Source organism: Colius striatus, chromosome 9 (genome assembly GCF_028858725.1).
Source record: "Colius striatus isolate bColStr4 chromosome 9, bColStr4.1.hap1, whole genome shotgun sequence".
NCBI lineage: Eukaryota > Metazoa > Chordata > Aves > Coliiformes > Coliidae > Colius > Colius striatus.
Genome location: NC_084767.1, coordinates 22,840,795 through 22,863,230, shown reverse-complemented (window position 1 = coordinate 22,863,230; position 22,436 = coordinate 22,840,795). Strand labels below are relative to the sequence as shown.

Below are 22,436 nucleotides of genomic sequence, written 5' to 3'. Positions count from 1 at the left end.
TGCATAAAACACCCTCTGAGGGGGAATGGTCATTTATTTGCTTATGTGTGTTAGTGATTGTGAATTTATAGAGAAACGATCTGAAAACTTACATCAAAATTGACAACTTGATCTTGTGTAGGCTTCTCTAATACTTTTTCTCCACCATAATATCAAATCAGTGAGGAAAAGCAACCATGTATGATTTGCAATAGGCATGCAGTGGGACTCTGATGAATTTACTTTTTCCCCTTTTCAGATGATAGACGTCTTCTTCTTTCTCTTCCTCTTTGCTGTGTGGATGGTGGCCTTTGGTGTGGCCAGGCAAGGCATACTGAGGAAGAATGAACACCGCTGGGAGTGGATATTTCGATCTGTCATCTACGAGCCGTACCTGGCTATGTTTGGCCATTACCCTGATGATGTTGATGGTAGCTATCTTATGTGGGAATTTCTCATGAGTGTGTGGAAGGATATGTCTTTGCAGTGGCTGTTCAGTGCGGTGTTGACCGTTTTTACCCAAGCAGCAAGGCCAAGTTTTAAATCTGATGGGAAGGTGGGGAAAGAGAAGACCACATATATTGTGGTCAGTGGCAGTACCTGGGCCTGGATGGAACAGAAAAAAGTGGAGAGCACACTCAGTGTTTGCCCTCTTCTCTCACCCTCTGAGGTACCACCTACAACTTTGACCACTGCACCTTTTCTGGGAATGAGTCTAAGCCCTTATGTGTGGAGCTGGATGCCAACAACCAACCTCGCTTCCCTGAGTGGATTACCATTCCCCTTGTCTGCATTTACATGCTGTCAACTAACATCCTCCTTGTGAACCTGCTTGTGGCCATGTTTGGGTACGTAAAAAAGGAATGTTTGCTTACTTGTAATTTCTTATCAATATCCCTATCAGAAAATAGCAGGAAGTCTAGCTATGTCATTTACAGAGAACTTGCTGGATCTGTTCAGGGTTCTCAGCTTGAAAAGTCCTCTCAAGTGAAGGGTAGTGTGGGAAGGTTTGATCAAAATGGATACAATCTCTTGGGGATAGATTGCTGCCTGTCCTTTTACTACTTCTTTAAGCATCCTTTGCACACAGGGATTAGTACAAGCACTCGTCTTTCTCACAGAGAACGATAGCTGGGTCGGTGCTTTACCAAGTGTGAGTTGCTGCACAACTGATCTTCCTAGACTGAAGAAAATATTGTCAGCTGCAGAGGTGGGTCCAGCTTAGAGCCAGGGAATGTTTTGAGCAATTTCTTAGAGCGGCCATCACTGCAGTCCCTCAGCCTGTTACTGGAAATGGCTCCACACAACTCCAACACTGTAGTGATGATGGGTATATTACTGCTCTGGTGGACCTGCTATGTATTGTTCGGATATAGCACAGGCACTGAGCCACATCTCTTGGGACATACAAAAGAACTTTGTCTTGAAGAATGCCGTTACCTCTGGTTTTATATGATAATTTATCTGTTTGTACTGGTCAGGAGACTTGTTCTGGCACCTTTGAAAGTGTTGCACCATGCAGCTGGATCAGAAATTGGAAATGTGTCACTAGTAAGTGCTGACCATCTCACATAGACAGCACAGGTTCTCCAAAAAAAAAAAAAAGGTTGCTGTTTTGCATATTATCATATATGTATTGATAATGCACTATGGACTGCACTGGGACCAACAAGAGCAAACCATAACTGGTCCTCAAAAAACCTTCCTCAGCTTCTTCCAGAACATTTGGTGTTTACACTGTAAACTTTCACAGAGTTGAGAATGGGAAATCCTTCATGTCAGACTTCTTGAGTGTTTTATCCTCACATATTAAAAATGTTACATTATTCTTAAGGTCCACTATATTATTTTTTGTGCGTTTTGATGGTACTTTGGTAGGGACAGACTTGGCAATTTACTTTGATAACAAGGATATTTACTGCATCTGCTAAAGACTCTTGGTTTGTCTCAAGAGGATCTCTACCAAATGCAGATGTCAAATTTTCTTGGCTTGAGATGAGATATATTAGTATGATGAGTTAGGAGCTCCTCCATCTTGGGGTCACCTCTGAAACCTTCTTCCCATGCTGAGCTTGACATCAAAGGCAATCAGAAATGTGTTTTTTGGCAAGGGAGCTAGGACTGGTGCAGCACATCTATTTATTTTACTAATGCTTGTCTAACCTGCACAAGACCAAAGCACAGAAGATAATACTTAAACTCTCTAGAAAGGCTGAAAGAAATTCACATTAATAAGGCAAAGTCACAAAGCCAACTCTACCCTGGAAGCTAGATTAGAATGCTAGTTTTAACAACATCTAAGGGTAAATTCTTTGGTTTGTTCAGTTGTCCCAGAAAAAAATCTAGGTTTTGGCAATTGAAATTATTTAGTGGAAGGACCAAAAATTAATTCTCCAACAACACAGAGCTTTGCATAGTTCATTTTAACAAAGGAGTGAAAAACTCAAACAGGAGTGTTAAATTGTACTGAGGTCAAAAAAACCAGTGCAATCCTAGATGTTTTGCTCAGTTCATACACTGTACTGCAATTGGTACTGTAGGTTTGATCCATGCCTGGAGCATTGTTAATATTTCCAATGAAAATCTCAGGAGCACCTAATTTTTTTCTAAATGTTCTACTTTTAGGATTTTGGGGTTTTTTGCTCAGAAAGAAGTAGGCTGATGAATTAATGAGTCACAATACCTTGCAAAGAAGCATTTAGTTCTCATGTGTTTGGAATAAATTGCATAGAGCTGATAGTGAAAGAATGTGGACTTCCTATTTTTTTTTTCCAGTTTATTTGTAACTTTTTTTTTTCTATTTTAGTTTCTCCCATTTTCAAATTTCTCTCTAAAAAGGACAAACTTAATAACCTCCTAATTAGTAAAAATAACCAATTGTAGTATGACATTACAAAAACGTGCCCTCCTGATAGAAACACTGTGTGATTTGGCTTTTATGGGAGTCTTTGGTGAATAACTAATGCTGTATGTATTTTCTTTCTGTTAGTTACACTGTTGGATCAGTACAAGAGAACAATGACCAGGTGTGGAAGTTCCAGCGCTACTTCTTGGTCCAGGAATACTGCAGTCGTTTGACTATCCCCTTCCCTTTTGTCATCTTTGCCTACATATTCATGGTGATGAGAAAATGTTTCAAATGCTGCTGTAAGAATGAAATTAAAGAGCCATCTATCTGTTGTAAGTAGGACACTCTATACTGCCTACTGCCTAGAACTCAGCTCTGTGGCAGGTGCACCTCTTCCATGGTATGGTGTGCTTAAACCAGCAAGTGTTTTTGTTGGAAAATTTAAGGGCAATGTAGGAGGAGGAGGAGTTTATACTGGTGTGGTGGTTTAACTTTGGCTGGGTGTCAGATGCCTACCAAGTCTTTCTATCATTTCGCCTCCTAGACTGGACAAATGAGAGACAAATATAACAAAATGCACAGTAGTCAAGATAAGGGCAGGGACATCAATCATCACAGACAAAACAGACTGAACTCTAGGAGAAATGGTTTGATTTATTAATGAAATAGCAAAAGAGAGAAGAAAAATTGAGACTCAAAACCCAATCTTAAAATATCTTCCCCACACCTACCTCTTCCAAGTACTCTTCCTCCTCCCCACCACAGCAGTGCAGGGGGTTGGGGGATGGTCATTTTATTACAGATGAACTTTGCTGCTGCTTCTTCTCAGGGAAAAGTGTCTTCACATGTCCCATTGCTACAATTTGAGGTCTCTCATATGGGAGATAGACTTCCATAAACTTCTCTAATGTGGATCCTTCATGAACTGCTCTAGCATAGCTCATGCATGGAGAAAACAATCCTTCAAGAACACATTGCTCCAGTGTGAGTGTCCCACAGGTTCACAAGTCCTGCCAGCAACCCTGGTCTGGCAAGTGCTGTCTCTCCCCTGGTTCTCAGATTCTGCCAGTAACATACTCTAACACAGGTCACAGCCTCCCTCAGGCATTCACCTGAAAGTGGATCTCTTCTCCACCACAAACTGCAGGGAGACAGCCTGCCTCACCATGGTCTTCACCACAGGTCATAGCATAATCTCTCTTCCAGTGTCTAAGCACCTTCTCTCCCTCCTTCACTGACCTTGGTATCTGAGGAGATGTGATTCTCATGTTCTCAATCCCTTTTGCTCATGCTGTCGAGTATCTGTGCAGCAACTTCTTTCTCTTCTTAAATATGTTATACATAGAAGTGTTACCTCAATTGCTAACCCTGTTAGGTTTGTCATCTGTGGGTCCATCTTAGAATTGACTGGCACTGGCTCTATCAGTCAGAGGAGAAGTTTCTAGCAGCGTTTTGTTTAAAGAAACCCCTATGATCCCCCCCTAGCAAAACCTGGCCACACAAAGCTATTACCACTGGAAGTAACCAGTTCATTAATTTTCTCTATCAAATGCTAATCCACTATGTTGCTGAAAATCTCTTCAGTAAGATTCAAATCAAAGCCCCTGTCTGCTTCTACACCATAAACTTCTTTCACTACTTAAGATGTGCTGTCTCTGTGGTATATATATGATAATGTGCATATGTTATAGTTCTGACTCCCTATGCTAAAATTCCAACTGAGCATCATTTTGCTTGCTGTTGCCCAGCAGTTTGGGTGTTAGTCTGGTTCTCCAACTTTTGTTACTTACCTATTTGTGTACTGTGCAGATTTAGCCAGTGCTTTCTTGTCTAAGCCATCTTGAGGCAGAATTACCTTGAGTATGTAAATCAATGACATTTTCAGATTTATCCTGTCAATTTAGGGCTTCTTGGCTTTGAAAGTGTTGGATATTTTTTTTGTATTACAGCCCTAAATAAACTCATAAAGAAATTGCAGCAAACAAAAGTAATCTTCATATTTTTTCCCATAAAAAAAGTAAACAACAACATTTGTTGTTAACATCTGTTTCTACATCCCACCTGAGCAGTACTCAGTTGCAGCGTTCCTGGATCTTACCACCTCTGAATGTTAAGTAGTATAAAAGGTGATCTTAGGCTCTGCTTTCCACTCTGTCTTCAAAATGGATGAGTAGAAGGACCCAGGAAATTACAGGCCAGTCAGCCTCACCTTCATCCCTGGAAAATTGATGGAAAAGCTTATGCTTAATGTTGTCAGATATGAAGGAAAAGATGGATATCAGTCAACATGGATTCACCAAGGGGAATTCCAGTTTGACTAACCTGACAGACTTCTTGTATGAGAGCATAACTGACTGGCTGGATGAGCAGCTGAAGTTATCTAACCTTAACTTCGGCAAGGCTTTAGAAATTGTCTCCCACAACATCCTTATCAGAAAGCTCAGGCACTGTGGGCTGGATGAGTGGACAGTGAGGTGGATCAAGAACTGGCTGAATAACAGAGTGATCAATGGCACAAAATCTAGTTCGAGGCCTGTGGTCAGCAGAATTCCACAGGAATTGGTTCTGGACCCTGTCTTGTTCAATATCATAAAAGACCTGAATGAGGGGACAGAGTGTCCAAACTTGCTGAGGACTCCTTCTCTAGGAAGTTTTGAAAACCCACCTAGATGCATTCCTGTGCAACCTTAGTCTAGGTGGACCTGCTTTAGCAAAGGGGTCAGGCTAGATGATCTCTAAAGTTCTGTTCCAACTCCTACTATTCTTGATTATGTGAGGTGTTGTGTTGTCCTTCTTTTGCAACCTCATAGTTAATACAGCTAGAAGCTGCTGGGGCAGCCTAGTAGAGGACAATCATCTTCGGAGACTCTTCTGCCTGCTAGTTAATGAATGAAAGATAACAGTCTCCTGGCCCTCTCCAAAGCCCAATTTGGCAAATTGCTTCAAAAATGCAGGCATCTCAGAGTCAGCCCTATAGCTATCAGAGTACACAAATATTGTTCAACGAGCTTTTTCAACAAATGGATAGTTTTATATTTTTTTTATAAATGCCATTCAAAAGCAGATGAGAGAGAATTGATAAACTTATTCACATCCATCAGCAACCTATTGCCCTTGAACCAGAGGCTGGATTTGTTATTAGTTTAGGAGAAAGAAGCCTGCTTTTTGCTATAGACTTCCTCAGCAGGGTTCAAATCATTTTGGGTGGACTGTTTGGTTTCCTTGCTGAAAAGGTGAATTAAAGGCAGATATTTCTGCATAAATGATTGACAAAGTCGATGCTGCTGTTCTAAAAGCAAATCAAACTGAGAATTCACACTGATTGAAAAAAAAAATCTTAGCTTCCCCACTAAACACCTATAGAAATGTTGGGTAATTGGATGCTTAAATTACTGTCAGTATCTGGAAGAACAACTGAGGCTGTGCAAAGTCAGTGGAGCACTGAGTGGAGGAAATGGGACTTCAGTCATTTGCCAGCTGTGGGTTTATTGTGTCTTAGCTTTTTTTATTAAAAAAACATGTTGAGTTTGTGCTGTACTGTTAGAAGAAAAGTGCAAAAGTATTACCCTGAAGGACTTTGATAAGCGATTTAATCTGTGTCACTCTAATTTGCAGCATCAACAGGAGATGTTTTTCAGAGGAGAAAATTAATCATTTTGAAATGTGTTCCATAATAAGGCATATAGCATGGTTCTTATCATGTGTTACTTTTAACAATCCAATATGAGAGAATGGAGAAACAAATCCAGACAAGAACTGTGTGAAATTTCCTGTCAAAGCAGCTGTCATTTCACAAAACACTTATGTTAATCGAGACTCAAAAAAAGATCCAGAAATACTTTTTGTTGTTGTTGTTCTTAACAGTTTTGTTTTTTTTAACCAGCTTTGGTTCCCAGAAACATAACACAAAATGCATTAATGTCATGATGTTCATGAACTGTCTCAGAGATCACAAGTTGGGCTGAGAATACCTTAGTTGCAGAGAAGGGAACCGTTAGCCTGGGAATGCAAGCACTACCCCCACTTTTTTGCATTTCAGCATAGAAAGACAAACTAACTAATCTAGTGTTGTTTTTCTTCACATACATTTTCTAGGCTCAAAAAATGAAGACAATGAAATTTTGGCATGGGAAGCTGTCATGAAGGAAAATTATCTTGTCAAAATCAGTACCAAAACAAACGATTCATCAGAAGAGTATGTCTGCCCTTCTTTGCCTTCATTCTCTTAATTTTCTGTTGAATATTTTTAGCAAAAGCAAGTTTTCATTAGCTCTAGGTGTTTACACCTAGTAGAAAAACAAACTCAGCATAAATATGCCTTTTCTTTTTATTTTTAAGTACAGCGCTGGCTTTTTTTTGCTACAGACTCTCTTCAGCAATATTTGATTGGGCTGGTAAAATGCTAATAGCAATGTTGCAAGAGTTATAAAAGCACACTGTACACACCATAGCTGGGTAGATGTATTAAATACATTTTTTTCAAATGTCTGTCACAGTATTTCTGAAATTATTTAACTTTTTTGTACTTGAGACTTTCTATTTTACCAACAGAGAAGAAAATGTGGGATTTTTTTACGGTGTTATTGTGGAAAGCATTGCTATAACTGACTATAATTTAGAGGTTTAGCTTGGATGTCGGGAAAAGTTTTTTCCCCAGAAGTTTTGTTAAGCTAGGGGGAGTCCCCATCCCTGGATGGATTTCAAAGCCATGTAGCTGTAGTGCTGGAGGATGTGGTTTAGTGCTGGATGTTGCAATGCTGTGTTAATGGCTGAACTCTTAAAGGTCTTTTCCAACTTAAATTATTCCATGATTAAGTAGTTAGCAGAAAATATTTACCCTGTCCTACACAAGTAAGTGTAAATGTTAAGACTACTGAGAGTCATTTGATGTTGCATAAGAGGAAAAACAAATTTTTTGAAACAAGTTTTGTACCGGAAGTAGAAATGTGTTAAAAATGAAAATGGAATAGCAGAGCACTAACACTAATTCATATTAACATACTGGTAATAAAAGCAATGCCAAATTCTTGGGAGAATAAAGACTGGTATTCCCAGTGATGTCTGCAGGTAACTTGTTACTGATTCCTGACTATATGGAAACTGAAATGTGGGACTTCAGACTCCGCAGTTGCCTTAGTTTCAGTCTTTGGCCAAAGATGAGGAACTCTTAGGTCCAGATAGAGTTCAGCAAAGCAGTTGTGCACAGATTTGCAAAAGTGGGATAGATCTTAATCAAGACTTCTCTAATACCTTAACTCAGCCCTTTCTTCTATGTCCTTTTTCTGTTTTCAGGATGGTACATCGATTCAAACAACTGGATGCAAAGGTACTTTTTTTGGACTGCTCTGGTAAAGCAGGTAGTGTTCCACAAAACATCATTGAGAATCATGTGCCATATTTGTTAATATTGCCAGGACCCCATTTTAATTGGGCTTTAATACTGTGCCCTTTTGCACCTTTGATTCCATACTTATGTTCATATTGTGATGGAAAATGTAGAAAGATACTTGTTTAGTACTGAAGAACTGTTTCTCAGTATTAGTAATTGTATTGAGTAAAAGTAACAATAACTTCTATCTTGTGAAGCTTCAACATTCTGCAATGGGCAGAATGTACAACGTTCCTGAAAAGCACAAATGGGAAAGAGTATGCTCTTCTCAAACATTTATGTTCTGTCAAGTTTACCTTTTAGCACTGAAGGTATGAGATAATTAATGTTATTTTTTTTGTTTGTTTGTTTTTGACTTCAGCTAATAAGGACAAATGTCAGTTCAGATATGTCGTGGAAAGCCTGTTGGTGCTTTAGACAGCACAGGCGACACCTGCTAGGTAGATAAAGGGTGCTCCATATGTATTACAGGGAGGCAGACCTTTAATTAAAATGACCAATTCACAGGAACACTCTGTGTTGAAGCAACGTAAAGCTACCAATCTACTAAAGAGTGCACCATTATTGGCAGACTTTTTATGACTATGATACTGAAAAGACAATGAGTATTTTTTGAGGTTTGGTTGAAATATGCATTTTGTCACTGTAGTAACTATGAGGACTTACGTTGCTGTGAACAACACTCTTTTTAGATATTCAAGGGTGAAAACTCCCACATGCATTTGAGCATACTTGTTTTGATTGCTACCAAATAATTTAGATTGCAAAATTCTTATCTTTCTTTAAAGACTAAGATGTAACCAGTGAGGGATCAAGTATGATGTGATGCTCATCTTGAAACTGAAAGGAATAATGATAACCTTAATTCTTGACTGAAAGGTAATACCAAAGGGTTTCTCTTATTCTGTGGCACAGAATAAGAAAAAAACAAGGTGTTTGTTCATTTGTTCCTTTAGCTTTAGTGGTAAAAATCTACTGAGGCCAGTGCTCAGGAGTATTGCTCTTGAGAACAAGGCACCCCAGAGATCTCTCACTGGCTCTCATAAAATCATAGAACGGCAGGAGTTGGAATGGACCTCTAGAGACCATCTAGTCCAACTAGGTTGACCTTAATCAAGTCACATAGGAATGCACCAAGGCAGGTTTTGTAAACCTCCAGAGAGGGAGACTACACACACTCTCTGGGCAACCTGTGCCAGTGTAGTCTCATAGGAAAGAAGTTTTATTTTTGTATTCCAGCTTTTTTTCATTACCCCTTGTCCTCCCTCTGGAGACTACAGAAAAAAGTGTTTCCCAATCTTCCTGACACCCATTGTTTAAATACTCATAAGTGTTACGGAGATTCCCTTAATCTTCTCTTTTCTAAGCTAAACAGCCATAGGTCTCATAACCTTTCTTCATAAGAAAGATATTCCAGTCTCCTAACAATCTTGATGATCCTCTGCTGGACTCTCTCATAATTCCCTTTCTTGAACTGGGGAGCCCAGAACTAGACACAGTCTCCACAGAGCTTCTCCCCAGCAGGTTACCCCCAGCCTGTACTGGTGCATAGAGCTGTTGACTCCAGATGCAGGACTCTGCTCTTGTCCTTGTTGAACCTTATGAGGTTCCTCTCCGCCCAACTCTCAAGCCGGTCAAGATCCCTCCAGTCCTCAACAAGTTTGGTTACACAGTGTCCCCTCATCCAGGTCATTGATGAAATTGTCGAACAAGATTGGCCCCAGAACAGAGCTCTGTGTAAACCTAACAACCACAGGCCTCCAACTTAACTTGGCACTATTGATCACCACTGCCTGGGCTCTGTCATTCAGCCAGCTCTGTCATTCATCCATCTCACTGACTATTTATCCAACTCATACTGCCCAAGATTTTTTTTATGAGGATGTTATAGGAGACTGTCAAAAATCGTTGCTGAAGCCAAGGTAAAAAACATCCAGTGCTCTCCCCTTATCTAGCCAGCCAGTTACGTAATCATAGCTATACTATCACCACTTGAGATAATGTCCTAAAAACAAGTCTGATGATGTAAGCAAGTCCTAGACTGGAGCTTTGATCGCAGGGTAAAGATTTCTTTAAACTTGATACAGATGTCCTGAGGAATAATAGACTTCACTGATGGCATAGCGAGTATTAGAAGACAGTTCCCCAAAACACCATAGATCTGCAATCTTCCTTTGAAAGAGCATCAGGAAGTATAGTAGAGGTGGGAGCTTATAACTGTCATGATTACTGCTTGTTAACTAGGTGAAATACACATATGCATTAGGGCTCACTGATTTAATTAATTTGATAAAAAGTGTAATTGTGATTTTCAATCACTGTTGCATTTGATATAATATTTGAGATCTTTACTTATTACTCATATTAATTATTAGCATTCCTTTCTAGTGAAAAGCAATATTAACATTGCTTCATTTCCCACCACAGTATATGCTTACTAATGAATGCAAAAAGCAGAACACAAAAATACTTTGCTTGGTGGTTAGTGTCCACAGGTTAGCCAAGAAGGCAAGGAGCTCAGATAAGGGGTTTAATGGCTGTTCTTGTTGATATTGTTATATGGTGTTGTCAAAGTTATGTATGTACATTCTAGGTATTTACTTACTACTAGGTATTACTTACTACTTGTTTCTTGCTTTATTCTTTTCCTTTCCAAGCTGTGATCATCCTTTGGAATGAGTTAGATTGATTTTACCTGAACAGTTTTTTTTGTTTGTTTCCCTTTTTAAATAAAATTTAAAGCTTTCTGATTTGAAAGGCCTTCTGAAAGAGATTTCCAGCAAAATCAAATGAATGCCACTGAAATCCAAGAACAGCTACCTAAGCAGGGTAAGCCCTCACTACCCAATGTATATCAGTTTAATAACTTTACACACCTTGTTTCTTTTTCAGCTAGCCCTTGTTGGTGATTGGGACTTCAATTTGCTACACTGTATGGTTTTGCAAAACTGGGATGGGGCCTGTTAAAGCCCCACTGCTACCTCTTTATTTGTAAAGGCACTGCTATCTATTTTCCTATCCCTGACAACTAGTATCTCTGCTACTATGATAAGACACAACATTCTGGATGGTGCCGCAAAGAGCTCATTCATCCCACCTGTTGCACAAGACACATATTTTTCTGAACTGATATCACACGGATGAATGCAAAATAATGAGACTGGCTAGGAGCTCTATTTTTTTTCTTTTGCTCACAGAGGTAGTGATTCATCAACAATAACTTCTCTGAACTGGCAGTAACCACCAAGCAAACAGTACGCAATCCACCAGAACATCAATGTCTCGTCAGGAGTTACTAGAAATTTTTGGTGGTGTTTGTTTGTGGTTCTTTGGATTTGGGTTGTTTTGGGGTTTTTTTTGATAAAATGATTCTTTCTGCTCATTGCAAGATGATGGTAAATGATTAAGATAACTGTTTGTCTCCTGGCAGGTCTCCCGTGTTATTACACTCTTATGTTTCCTCATCTCCCCTGATGTTCAATAGCAGCAATTAGTCCGTGACAGCTGCTGTTAAAAAGTGCTCCTAGTTCTGCTGCCAAAATCACTTTCCTTTTGAATTTTACTCAAAAGTCCATGTTCGCATGTTTCCTTTAGCTAGTAATAGATCGTATTAATGAATCAATTTCCCTTTTCTTTTCTTCCTGTAGTATCTGGACCTAGCTTGTTGCTTGCATGATCTGTCTGTCAGACCTGCTGAGGTCTGTAATGCTGGCCTGCCAGAACACAGTGTATTTCAGCATCACCCTTCCCAACCTCCCCGGAAGAAAGACAGCCTTTGGTCCAATCCTGCACCTATGTCTCAGATGCTACATAAACAGTGTGGACTTACTCTAACTGGAACAGTGCAGCAATGCAGAAGCTATTACAATCCCGTGTAGGAAAGACTTATTTCATCAAGAAAGTGTTTCCAAATGACTTGTGTGGCACTTTTGGGGTTTTTTTCATGATAATTTGTATACTGGGAGCATGTAATTCAACTTTTTAAAACATCTGTTTGTAGATATTTGTGTTCTGAAATAGAAAAGAGATTGATGGTCAGTTCGAAATATTTTGATGCTTGCTATGATGAGATTGCTCTTTCTGTTTTCTGTCTAAAATAGCAGCTGAATTTTGTGGCATTTTGTGTGGTATAAATAGATGCACTACCAAAGAAGAGGAAGTGACTGCAAATGGCATTTGCCTTGCAAAGCATTGCATACATCTTCATCCCCGGCACCTGGGAACAACTTCCCAAAATCAGAATGAGTACTACTCTTCCTGCTTCTCATGACTGAACTTTACTGTATGTCATGCATTACACAATTCCAGAGTTATAACACTAGCAATAGCAGCATTACTTGTTTACATGTAGAAAGATTTCTATGTTTTGCTGTTGAAAACCTTATTAAGGATCCAGGCTTTCTTTGACTTTTGTGGTAGTTAGCTTGCATCATAAATTATTGAGACAAGTTTTCTTTATAGAAATTACTTTTTTTCTCTGTATTTGTATGTCTTGAATGTGAATATTGTGCTTTTATTTCATTTCTTTCATATATAAAACCTGCAGTGTACTTGCCAGTAGTTCTGGTGATCTGTTCTCTTGTAAAATGGTGAATGTAACTTTGGACCATACTCTGAAAACTCTGGCATCTGACCCTGCCCGCTGATGCAACCCATCATCACCAGCCTGTGGCCCACACACACTCACTCCTTCTGGGTGCAGCCCTGGGGGCTTTTCTCTAGGCTTTTCTCTCTCCCTGGGTTGCGGAGACCCTTGCCGACTTTGGCGGGTGATGCCACCGCAAGCTCTCTGGGAGCACCCAAACTTCCACTCGCAGCAAACTTGTGCACTGTGAGCTGCTGCCTGGGCCACCTGTGTGTCCTGGCAGGAAAGTCCAGTCCTGGGCATAGCAACTGCCTGAACAAGGATTAGTCAGCACTAGCCATTCCCTCTGTCTCCACTTGCTATCTCCAGCTGACACTGCAGCAGTAGAGCCAGGAGTTCCTGCAGCAGGCCCTGTAATGCCTGCAGAGCTGACAGCAGCCTGTGTGAGCTGTGAGTGTCAGTCTCTTTGCCCAGGAACTGGCCCTGTGGCTGCGCAGCTGATGTAGGACCAGAATGCCCATGAGGCTTCTTGCCACTCTTTCCCACCCCTATGGGTTAAGACATGCCAAGGAGAGGAGTGCCACTGGGGCCAGTGGGATTGGTGATGGGCCGTACCTGCCTGGGCTCACTGGGCAGCAGATGAGATAAGAGAAGTTTCAGGTCATCTATGAGAGTGACTGAGGGCAATGCTTGTGTCAGTGGGGGCTGGCTGGGAGGAGGAGAGAGCCTAGGCAGGGAGCTGCAGTCTCTGCTCCAGATGGGTCGAGTTCTGCTCCTCACAGATGAGCAGTGGCATGGGCAGAGTAAAGAGGTTTCAGTGGCACATGGACTATTTGTGTCCAGCACCTCCTGTCTGATCCCATTGTGCCTTGCTTCCCCACAGACATGGGAAGAGGTGGGTGAGGGTTTCCTGGGGTCCCTGCAGAGCCAGACTCTGACTTTGCTAATCTCTTTTCCAGCCCTTCAAGGCATGACAAATGACATCAGCCTCTCCATCTCAAAACCTATTCCTGCAAAGAGCTACACAGAGAAAGTCATCTTCCAGATTCAGACTAGCAGTGCTCCGAGAACAATTCTGGAAGACTTGGAGAAGACTTCTCCCATACAACAGATTTTTATGCTGCTTCAGGTCTGCATCCTCAGCACAGCTGTGGAAGGTCAGATGGCTCCTGGACTCTCTCTGCATTCAGGACAGCTTCAGCCCTCAGGCCTGACCGCTCGCCCTCCTCCTGACGCCATGAAGAAGCCAGTCAGGACTCAATGTGACTATTAGGCAGATATTCTTTATTGCAGCGCTGGAGAACACGGGGCATTGCTCCATCAAATGCGTACACCTTAACTTTTGAATTTTTAACTTATATTTACAACAAACATGAATATTCATCCTACTTCTCCGAAAGAGCCCGCCCATAGTGCCGTCTTGATCCGCCCCAGTTACGCCTCCGTCACGCCTCCTCTGGTGTCTTCTCGCTTCCTTTGGTGGTCACTGGGGGCCGCTGTTGGATTAAGAGCCGAACCTTCCTTGGGGTGTAGTTTTACCCATGCGTCTTTGGACATGATGAAAACCGGCCTAACGGTTTGTAACAGCTCTGTCATCCCCAAACAACAGTTCCGTTTAGGGCTAGGCAGGCCTTGTAGTTATCAGTGTTATACAATGTCCAACTGTAGAACCTAGCGCTGAGCTGTCTTTGTAGTTATCAGCATTAAACAATATCCAACTGTAAAACTTTCCTAATAGCTTTGCCATCTTTAGATAATAATTTTGTTTAGGATGACACCAGCCTTGAAATTATCAGCACTAAGGAATAGTTCTGTTACAAGAAATAGCTGTGTCACCCTGATAGCTCTGTTTGTGGGCTTACAAGGCTCTAGCAATTTTTTTTTAAACTATATGTACAATTCTCTGACTAATATTGTAAGCTTTAATAAGCAAGCTTCCGTAACCTAAACTTATCTATCTACCTATTAATCAGTTCCCCCATTCCTTTGATCCTTGCAAACTCATTTGCAAGGCATAATAATTCAAACTATACCCTTTTGCATGAGCATTTTGTTAGAGCTTATAAATTGTGTTAAGTTGGGAATCATGTGCCATAGTCTTATGTATATAATGCCTATCAAGACTAAGCATAACATATTTAGTATAAGTACCACTACTAAAGGATGTAGTAGTTTATTAAAAATTCCACTAGCGGTTGGAGACCAAGTAGAGCTTCCCACCAGTGATAATCCCCTTCTTCTTTTACTCTTTCTAATGCTCAATGTCTTGGATGTCATGGTGAATTGTAATTAAGAGCTTACAAGTATTTTCCTTTACTTTTTCTACAAAGTTATGCAGGTCAGGGTGTTCTAATACCTTCCTGACCAATGTGATGTTCATTCCAATTGGAGCTGGTGACAAAGTATCATATAACATGTAACTGCCATGTATAGCTTCGTACACAATCCTTGGTATAGTGTAGTTAAAGTCACATCCTGAAATATATGTAAATATATGGCTGTTGTCCAGTCAGCTTAACTGCATAGGGCCCAATCTTAGTAATTTTTGGTGTCGATCTTAAAGGCATTTGTGAGGTAGATCCAGGGGCAGTTGTAACAGTAGTTGTGGAAGGCAGCGTGGTGTGGGATGTGGTGTAAATTTTGAATTTAAATGACAGCCCTATTCTCCCTTGGGCCCAGAAGCATGCTATATATACCGGTTTGACCAAAATAAAATTGTGCCAGCAGTCCATTTCTTCTTTGATACCATTTTTTTTTGTTTGTTTCTTCTCATTTTCTATTTCGGTTTCAGAGATTTGATTTACCTGCTGGTGAGTAGTTCCATTAATAACCCACCTTTATCTCTTGTCCCACCTTCCTTAGCAGCCGCTGCAGTTTGTATGTGTTCTCTCAGTTCCATTTGTGCTCTAAATATATTTTTGGCCCATGCATAACCACTGTTAACAAATTTAAGATTGTGCTGGATTTCAAACCCTTTCTTCCTGTATATTTCATGTGTGCCCAAGACCAGATCCTTGAAATTCAGAAGTCCACTGTCCTTCTGGGGTCCTTTTCTCTCGGGAGTAATGAATCCAGGTAGGTTGCTCCTGTTATTAGCTGAAAAGGTTGTCTCCAGCGTTTGATATGATCCGTCCTATTTTTCCTGAAGAGGATCATCTGAAGTTATCATCATGACTTGCAGCCAGAAGCAACCCTTTGTGTGTTAAATTGTATGCTGAGCTGGTCACATGACTGAGCACCAGAAAGGCTGAGCCTACTTCAGCAGTGCAAGCTGCTTTCGTTAAGTGGCAGCATGAGACTCACAGGGGACAGAGTGGTGGCTGCACTTGGCAGTCGATGGCTTCAGAAGAGGGAGGTGAATATTTTTCCTTATTTCAACTAGGATTTAAATTTTCACCAGGGCTTGATTTGACCAGTAGTTGCAAGTAGCTAAGAATGTGAAAGAGTGTAACAGCTGAGATCTCTGAGAATGTGTCTTAGAGAGAGAGAGGAAAACTTGAAGATTGTCAGTATGGTCTGCAAAAATTCAAATAAATGAAAAATTAAAAGGAGACATAGGTCTTTGTCTTTTCAGGGAACATTCTTTGGGTCTGGAATTAATGTTTAACTTGTATCAGCTACAAAGTTGTGCTAATGACCTCCTAAGAGCTATTACTTTTAACCTGGCTTGGGAAATACAAATATTTACACTTTCAAAGGCTCAAAGAAATGAAGGGAGAGCTCTGAGATTCTGCTACAGCCTGTGATGTTTCAGAACAGTCATCCATGTGTTATTGAAATTTTGTTTGCTATAATGCGTGGTTTCTGTTGCTTCACTTTCAACATCCACTTACAGCAACTTCATTAGATATGGTATGGATTTAGGTTGACAGAGCCCAGAGACCATTGATCAAAGGTGAGTCAAGTTGGAGACCTGTGGCCACTGGAGTTCCACAGAAGTTGGTTCTGGGGCCAGTCTTATTCAACATCTTCATCAACTACTTGGATGGGACAGTGTACCCTCAGCAATTTTGCTGATAATCAAGAGGCTGGAACAGCTCTCTTACCAGGAAAGGCTGCAAGACATGGGACTGTTCAGCCTGGAGAAGAGAAGACTGAGGGGAGTCTCATCAAAACTTAAAAGTACCTAAAAGGTAGATGGGGCAACACTTTTTTCTGTAGTGTCCAGCATCAAGATTAGGAGTAATGGACATAAGCTGGAACACAAAAAAAAAAAATCCACCAAAACACAAGGAAAATCTTCTTTATTGTAAGGGTGAGGAAGCTGCCCAGAGAAGTTACGGGAGTCTCCTTGTCTGGAGGTTTCCAAAACCCTCCTGGGCACGTTACTGTGTGGTCTGATTGAGGTGAACCTGCTTTAGCAGGGAACTGGATTAGATGATCTCTAGAGATCCTTTTACCTGCTACCATTCTATGATCCTATGATTGGTCAGGACTATGTTGACGTTTACCTTAAGATAGTAGGTGTTGAAATGGTTAGGATTAGGAAGGATGAGAGGTCAAAAGCTTCCGAAGCAATGGATATGCCTCCTTGAGAGATAACGGGTTTTCTTAGCAGTTTAAGAGTCAGAAAAAAACCCACAAACTGGTGTTTTGAAGTTGAACCTGCTCATTATAATATAAAAAACACACCTCCTGGCTAGAAAACACTTTATACCCATAAAAGCACCTTACCTTCTGAGCATGCATAATAAAAAGAGGGTGAATTTTTCCACAGAATTAGAGAATCCCAGACTTGTAGGGATTGGAAGGGACCTCTAGAGATCCAACACACCGCTAAAGCAGGTTCACTTTGATCAGGTCACTCAGAAACGTGTTCAGGCAGGTTTGGAAACCTCCAGAGAAGGAGACTTCACAACCTCTCTGAGCAGCCTATGCCAGTGCTGTTCCAGTGTTTTGTTAAATGAAAACAAGATGTTTTACAAGTGAATGTTCTCTTTGAACCTGCTGCCTTTTTTACAGTATAAGAGATGTGCACAACACAGTGTGTTGGCTATGAAATAAAGCAAACCACTCAATTCAGTGTGTGGATTGCTCATTGCACACTGGGTCAAGTACTCATCCGTGGGACAACAATCATTTCTTCTGCAAATCTGCAAGGGTATTTTCTTCCTGCCTTAGATTTTGTGTTTTAGCAGTACTTGAAACTTCATATTCCAGTTCTGCAGAGAAGGGGGAGCTACATTAAAAAATAGTCACTAAAGAATGGCATTTATTATAAAAGATAAAAAGAAAACACCTCATTCATTAAAGCAAATTCAGTAGCTTCTGCATGTCAAAAAATGCTCTGTAGGTTGACTTTAAAGGCATCCTCTTAAAGTCTCATTCACTTTTTCAATAAAGTGTTTCTTCTGTGCTGATTGACTGTTTCCTGGAAATCTGAGAGCAAATGCAACCTTCATGGTGTTGTGTATCCAGAATGATTTTGTGGTGAAAACATGTTTTACCTGTACTTGGTGGGGTGGAATGGGTTCTTCATTACCACCCAACTCATAGGGTACTGCTGACTGACCCCTCAGTGCCTGCTACTGTCCATCACTGTCCTCTGAGCTGCAGCTAGCTGAGTCTAGCCAACTGGAGAAAGGGTGATGCTAAGCAAATATGAACAAAAGGCAGGCTTCGTTATCTCCAGGCTCTCTGGACCTTGGGACACCTCTACAATGATGGATCAGCTTTTTATCTTGCAAATATTTTCAGACTTTTATCTCCTTTAATAACGTGTCTGAGCAAGACTTATTGAAGTGCGTGAATCCCTCCACATAAATCAATCCCTCCAGACCCTGGCTGTGCGTTGTTAGTCAGCTTTGAGCTTGCTCTGTTTTATCAGCCTTTTTGGGAATGGCCTGCCAAAAACTCAATGAAATCCATATGCAATTACCAATGTCTTCCAGCTATGGGCTGGGGTCTGTTTCCACACAACTGCATTGGTCTTTTGTTTTTTCTGTTATCCTTGCTGTGTAACAGATCTGGGCTAATCCATCAATGAGTCATGCTTTGTGTTCAGCAGAAATAATGTTCAGAGGTGATTCAAAGGGAAGGAGCCTCAGCCTTGTACAGTGTCATGGTTTAGACCCATTAGGGAACAAAAGACCTCGATTAGCCTCAAGTACCAAAGACCTGAGAATTGTCAAAGGGCAGGGAGAGCTTAATTGCAGCTTCTGGTCCAGGACAAAACAGCCCAGGCTACTCGGCTTGGGGAAGAAAACAGAAAATAATTTAATGCAACACCCAATAAAACATAACCATAAACCCCAAAACATAACCAACACAAAACAGCACAGAGTGGCACAATGATGAAGGGCACAACCAGCCCTTTAAGAGCACCTTCTCCCCACCGCTCCCCTCTTCCCCAGCTCAGAACGCCGATCCCAGTGTCTTTATCTCCTCCCCCACTGAACTATCCAGGGGGGCAGGGAGTGGGGGTTTCAGTCAGTCTATTCCTGATGGTTTCTGCCCTTTGTCTCTCCTCAGGGCAGGTGGGCTCCGCACCAGTCCTCCCTTCTCCTCCATGGGGTACCTCACACACACATGGCAGCCCTGCACAGGCTGCTCCAACGTGCGTTCATCCTCAGGGCTGCAGCTCCTCTCTGCCTCTCGTGTGGGGCTGCTCTGCAGCCCGCAGGCTCCAGCACGGCCTGCGCCATGGCGGCCATGCCCTCCATGGGTTGCAGGGGTACAGCTGTGTTCTCACCATGGGTTGCAGAGGGGTCTGTGGTCTGGTGCTCCTCCTTCCTTTCTCCTTCTCTGACTGTGGGGTTCATGTGGCCATCTCCATCTTGTACCACTCTTACACCTCCTGCCAGCACTTCAAATTACCATCTTTAAATAGTGACAGCAGAGACACCAGATTGGCCCAGCCAGGCTGGAGGTGGGTCTGAACTCAAGAGCCAGTGGAAAGTCCAAGAACTCTTTACCTGATCTTCACTGCAACCCCCTCCCCCTGTTACCAAGCAAAAGCTGCTTCTTGCTAAACCATGACATACAAGTAGCAGCAAAAGGCAGCAGCAAGGGTGGCCCTGATTGATGTCGCTGCTTGACAGGCCTGATGTGAAAATTTTGGGGCTGCGTTTCCACAGGTGATTGCTGTGGATGCTGTGCATGGAGATATGTAGATGAGGTGCTGGGGGATGTGGTCTAGTGATATGTTTGGCAGCGTTAGTTTAGTCATTGAATTCAGTGTCTTAAAGGCTTTTTCCAACCAAAATATTTCAATAATTCTATGACCTGAAAATGTTTAGCTGGAAAAAGTTGTGTGTTCCCTGCCCCTGCTCTTCAAAAGAAAAGAGGTGCTGCTGCTTTTGTGAGGGCTTAGGACCAGAATAGAGCAGGAAACCAGAGCTGTGCAGTGCTTCTCCTTTGCTCAACAGGTACATAACAGTCACATCCAGAGTGCAGAGTGAAGATCAGATGTCAAGCTAGAAGGCACATCTCTCTTGACATACTGTACAGCATGACTTAGGAACAGAAGCACCACATGCATTACAGTAGAATATACGGGACTTCCCCCCTATCGTCATCAGTAAGTTTCTGGTTTGGGATTTTTTCTTTTTATCTGGAAGAGAAACAGAAGTAAAGAAATGCTTTAAATAAAACAGCAAACAGATTTAAACCCTGGCAGAACAGTTTGGCCATACACTAGTCACCATTTAGCTTCTCTTTCTGAGGTAGATATCAACAGCTTTTTACCTCAGATTGGCCCACGGGGAAAACTGAGACGTTTAGACACAATATGCTGTTGTCTTCATGTGTGCTGCTCTGCTGTGGAGACCACCTTCCCATGGTAGCAGGAGAAGCTCAGCCTCAGAGCTGCTCAAAGCTTCTTGGGACAGTCTGGAATCAGAACTGGAGATAATGCAGATGCTGCCGCTGCTTGCTCACATTATGCCAACAATCCCAAATTGAAGAGTCATGCTTTTCCTAAAAGGTACTGGCATTCCTCCAAGAGCAGGTAGAGATTCTGTGATTCTGTGAATCCCATGGAGCAGTAACACAGATAAAATTGCATGGGAGGAAAGGGGAGGAGTATCTATTAAGAAGCTATCTTGAAACAAACAGCTGTTGCTTTGAAAAACAGTTTTGTTGCTGATTCTAGAAAAGGAAGGTATGGAGGATGATGTAAAAACATCAGAACTGAGGACCAGACACATTTAGATTATCTTTTTAAATGTTAGCAGGTCAAATCTAGAGATGTTTGGAAGTATATAGAAGAGTATCTGCTGCTCACCACTTCACTTTCTCATGGATGCTCCTCTGGGCCAGTTTGTGGCAGCTCAGAGAGGCAGTGCCTTCGCTACTGAAGCCTTCAGCATTTAGGATTGCAAATTTCTCCTGACACCACTTCCACAAGAACCAACTCTTCGGGTTATCAGTTCCTTGTGATGCAGCTAGAATAAGACACATCGTTAGGTAACCATTTATATAAGAAATTTGATATGGTTTTGCCCTGGTTGAGATTTCACAGCTGTGAAAGCTCTGATGGCATCTGTGATCCAGGCCTTTGACGTAATTATCTACTGTGTCCAGCCTAGTTGAACAGCCAGCAGTGGACATTGCCTTACCCACAGTCCATATCCTTATCTCACTGAGATGAGCAGAAGCTCTTCCTCACATTTTCTAGTCAGGTATTTGTTTCTGTGCATTGCTATGGAGACCAGTGTGACGGGCATCACACAAACAACATAAGACAGTCCTGGAGTACTCAGTATAAACTTGAGTGCACGGTCTGAAAGACATTCCAGGCATAAAATTCCTATTAACATCATCAAACAGTGTTGCTGTTTAGTGCTTTGAAAACCAATTTCATTCTTAGGTGTGGTTTTGAGATGGAGGAGGGAAGAAACCCAGGGAGCAGCTACTGCTCATTGAGGACAGGAACCCGAGGGGGCTGGTTGCACGGGTTTTTTCCACATTTATGCTCAGCCACTGTTGCTGAAGAACACCTGAATTTGTTTTTCCTTTCTGTAATGCACTGCTGTGTTTTATAAGAGAAACACGCAACAAGAAACTTCAGATTCAAGGCAACTCCTAGAAATGACACTTGGGTGTAGCACAGACCTGAAGGAGATTATATTCCTATTCAGGTAAACATAATAACCCAGCAGGTCACGCATACAATGAACGAAGGGATAGCTCACAAGCACAGCACGCACCATAATTATACATCCTGTGATGGCCATTGGCACAGAAGTGTGGATTTACGTTCTGGTGAATATCTAAAAGAGTGAAAGACGAAATTTGGTCTCCTTGGTGACAAAACCAAACAATGGAAAATATATCAAAAAAAAAGAAGCTAAAATAGTCCACGAACCTTGCTTTTATTTTCAGAGCGGAAGGCAGTGTCTGAAAAGAAGCAGCATGTCTTTTATCTGCTTTTACATCCATGGCTGGATAGCAAAGGATGCCTGGCATAATTGTTTCGCTGTTCATGATGGACAAGTATTCATAAAAAAGAGGGCTCCAGTTTGCCATAGACAAAAGAGCAAGAAATCTAAACTGGAGGACAAGTATCAAGGCAATCATTCAGCTCTCAGTCACCTGGTTTGTGTCTAACAAATGTAGCATATATTGGTAGTAAGCTGCTTAATGTCCTAAGTAGTTACCTTTTGCCTTTCAGAGAAACAGAGGAAGTCTGAAAT

The 22,436-nt window shown here is 41.5% G+C and overlaps 1 protein-coding gene across 2 annotated transcripts in view; it reads left to right on the top strand.

Annotated features, from left to right (window-relative positions):
• The window catches only part of TRPM8 (transient receptor potential cation channel subfamily M member 8), a 43,587-nt gene extending 32,578 nt beyond the window's left edge, over nucleotides 1-11,009 (top strand). For both annotated transcript variants that reach the window (XM_062002365.1, XM_062002364.1), the window contains exons 19-24: nucleotides 239-410; nucleotides 650-827; nucleotides 2,969-3,159; nucleotides 6,923-7,022; nucleotides 8,120-8,153; nucleotides 10,959-11,009. In XM_062002365.1, coding sequence (XP_061858349.1) covers nucleotides 239-410; nucleotides 650-827; nucleotides 2,969-3,159; nucleotides 6,923-7,022; nucleotides 8,120-8,153; nucleotides 10,959-11,009 — 726 coding nt within the window. The remainder of the gene's footprint in view (nucleotides 1-238; nucleotides 411-649; nucleotides 828-2,968; nucleotides 3,160-6,922; nucleotides 7,023-8,119; nucleotides 8,154-10,958) is intronic.
• Nucleotides 11,010-22,436: the final 11,427 nt, after the last annotated feature.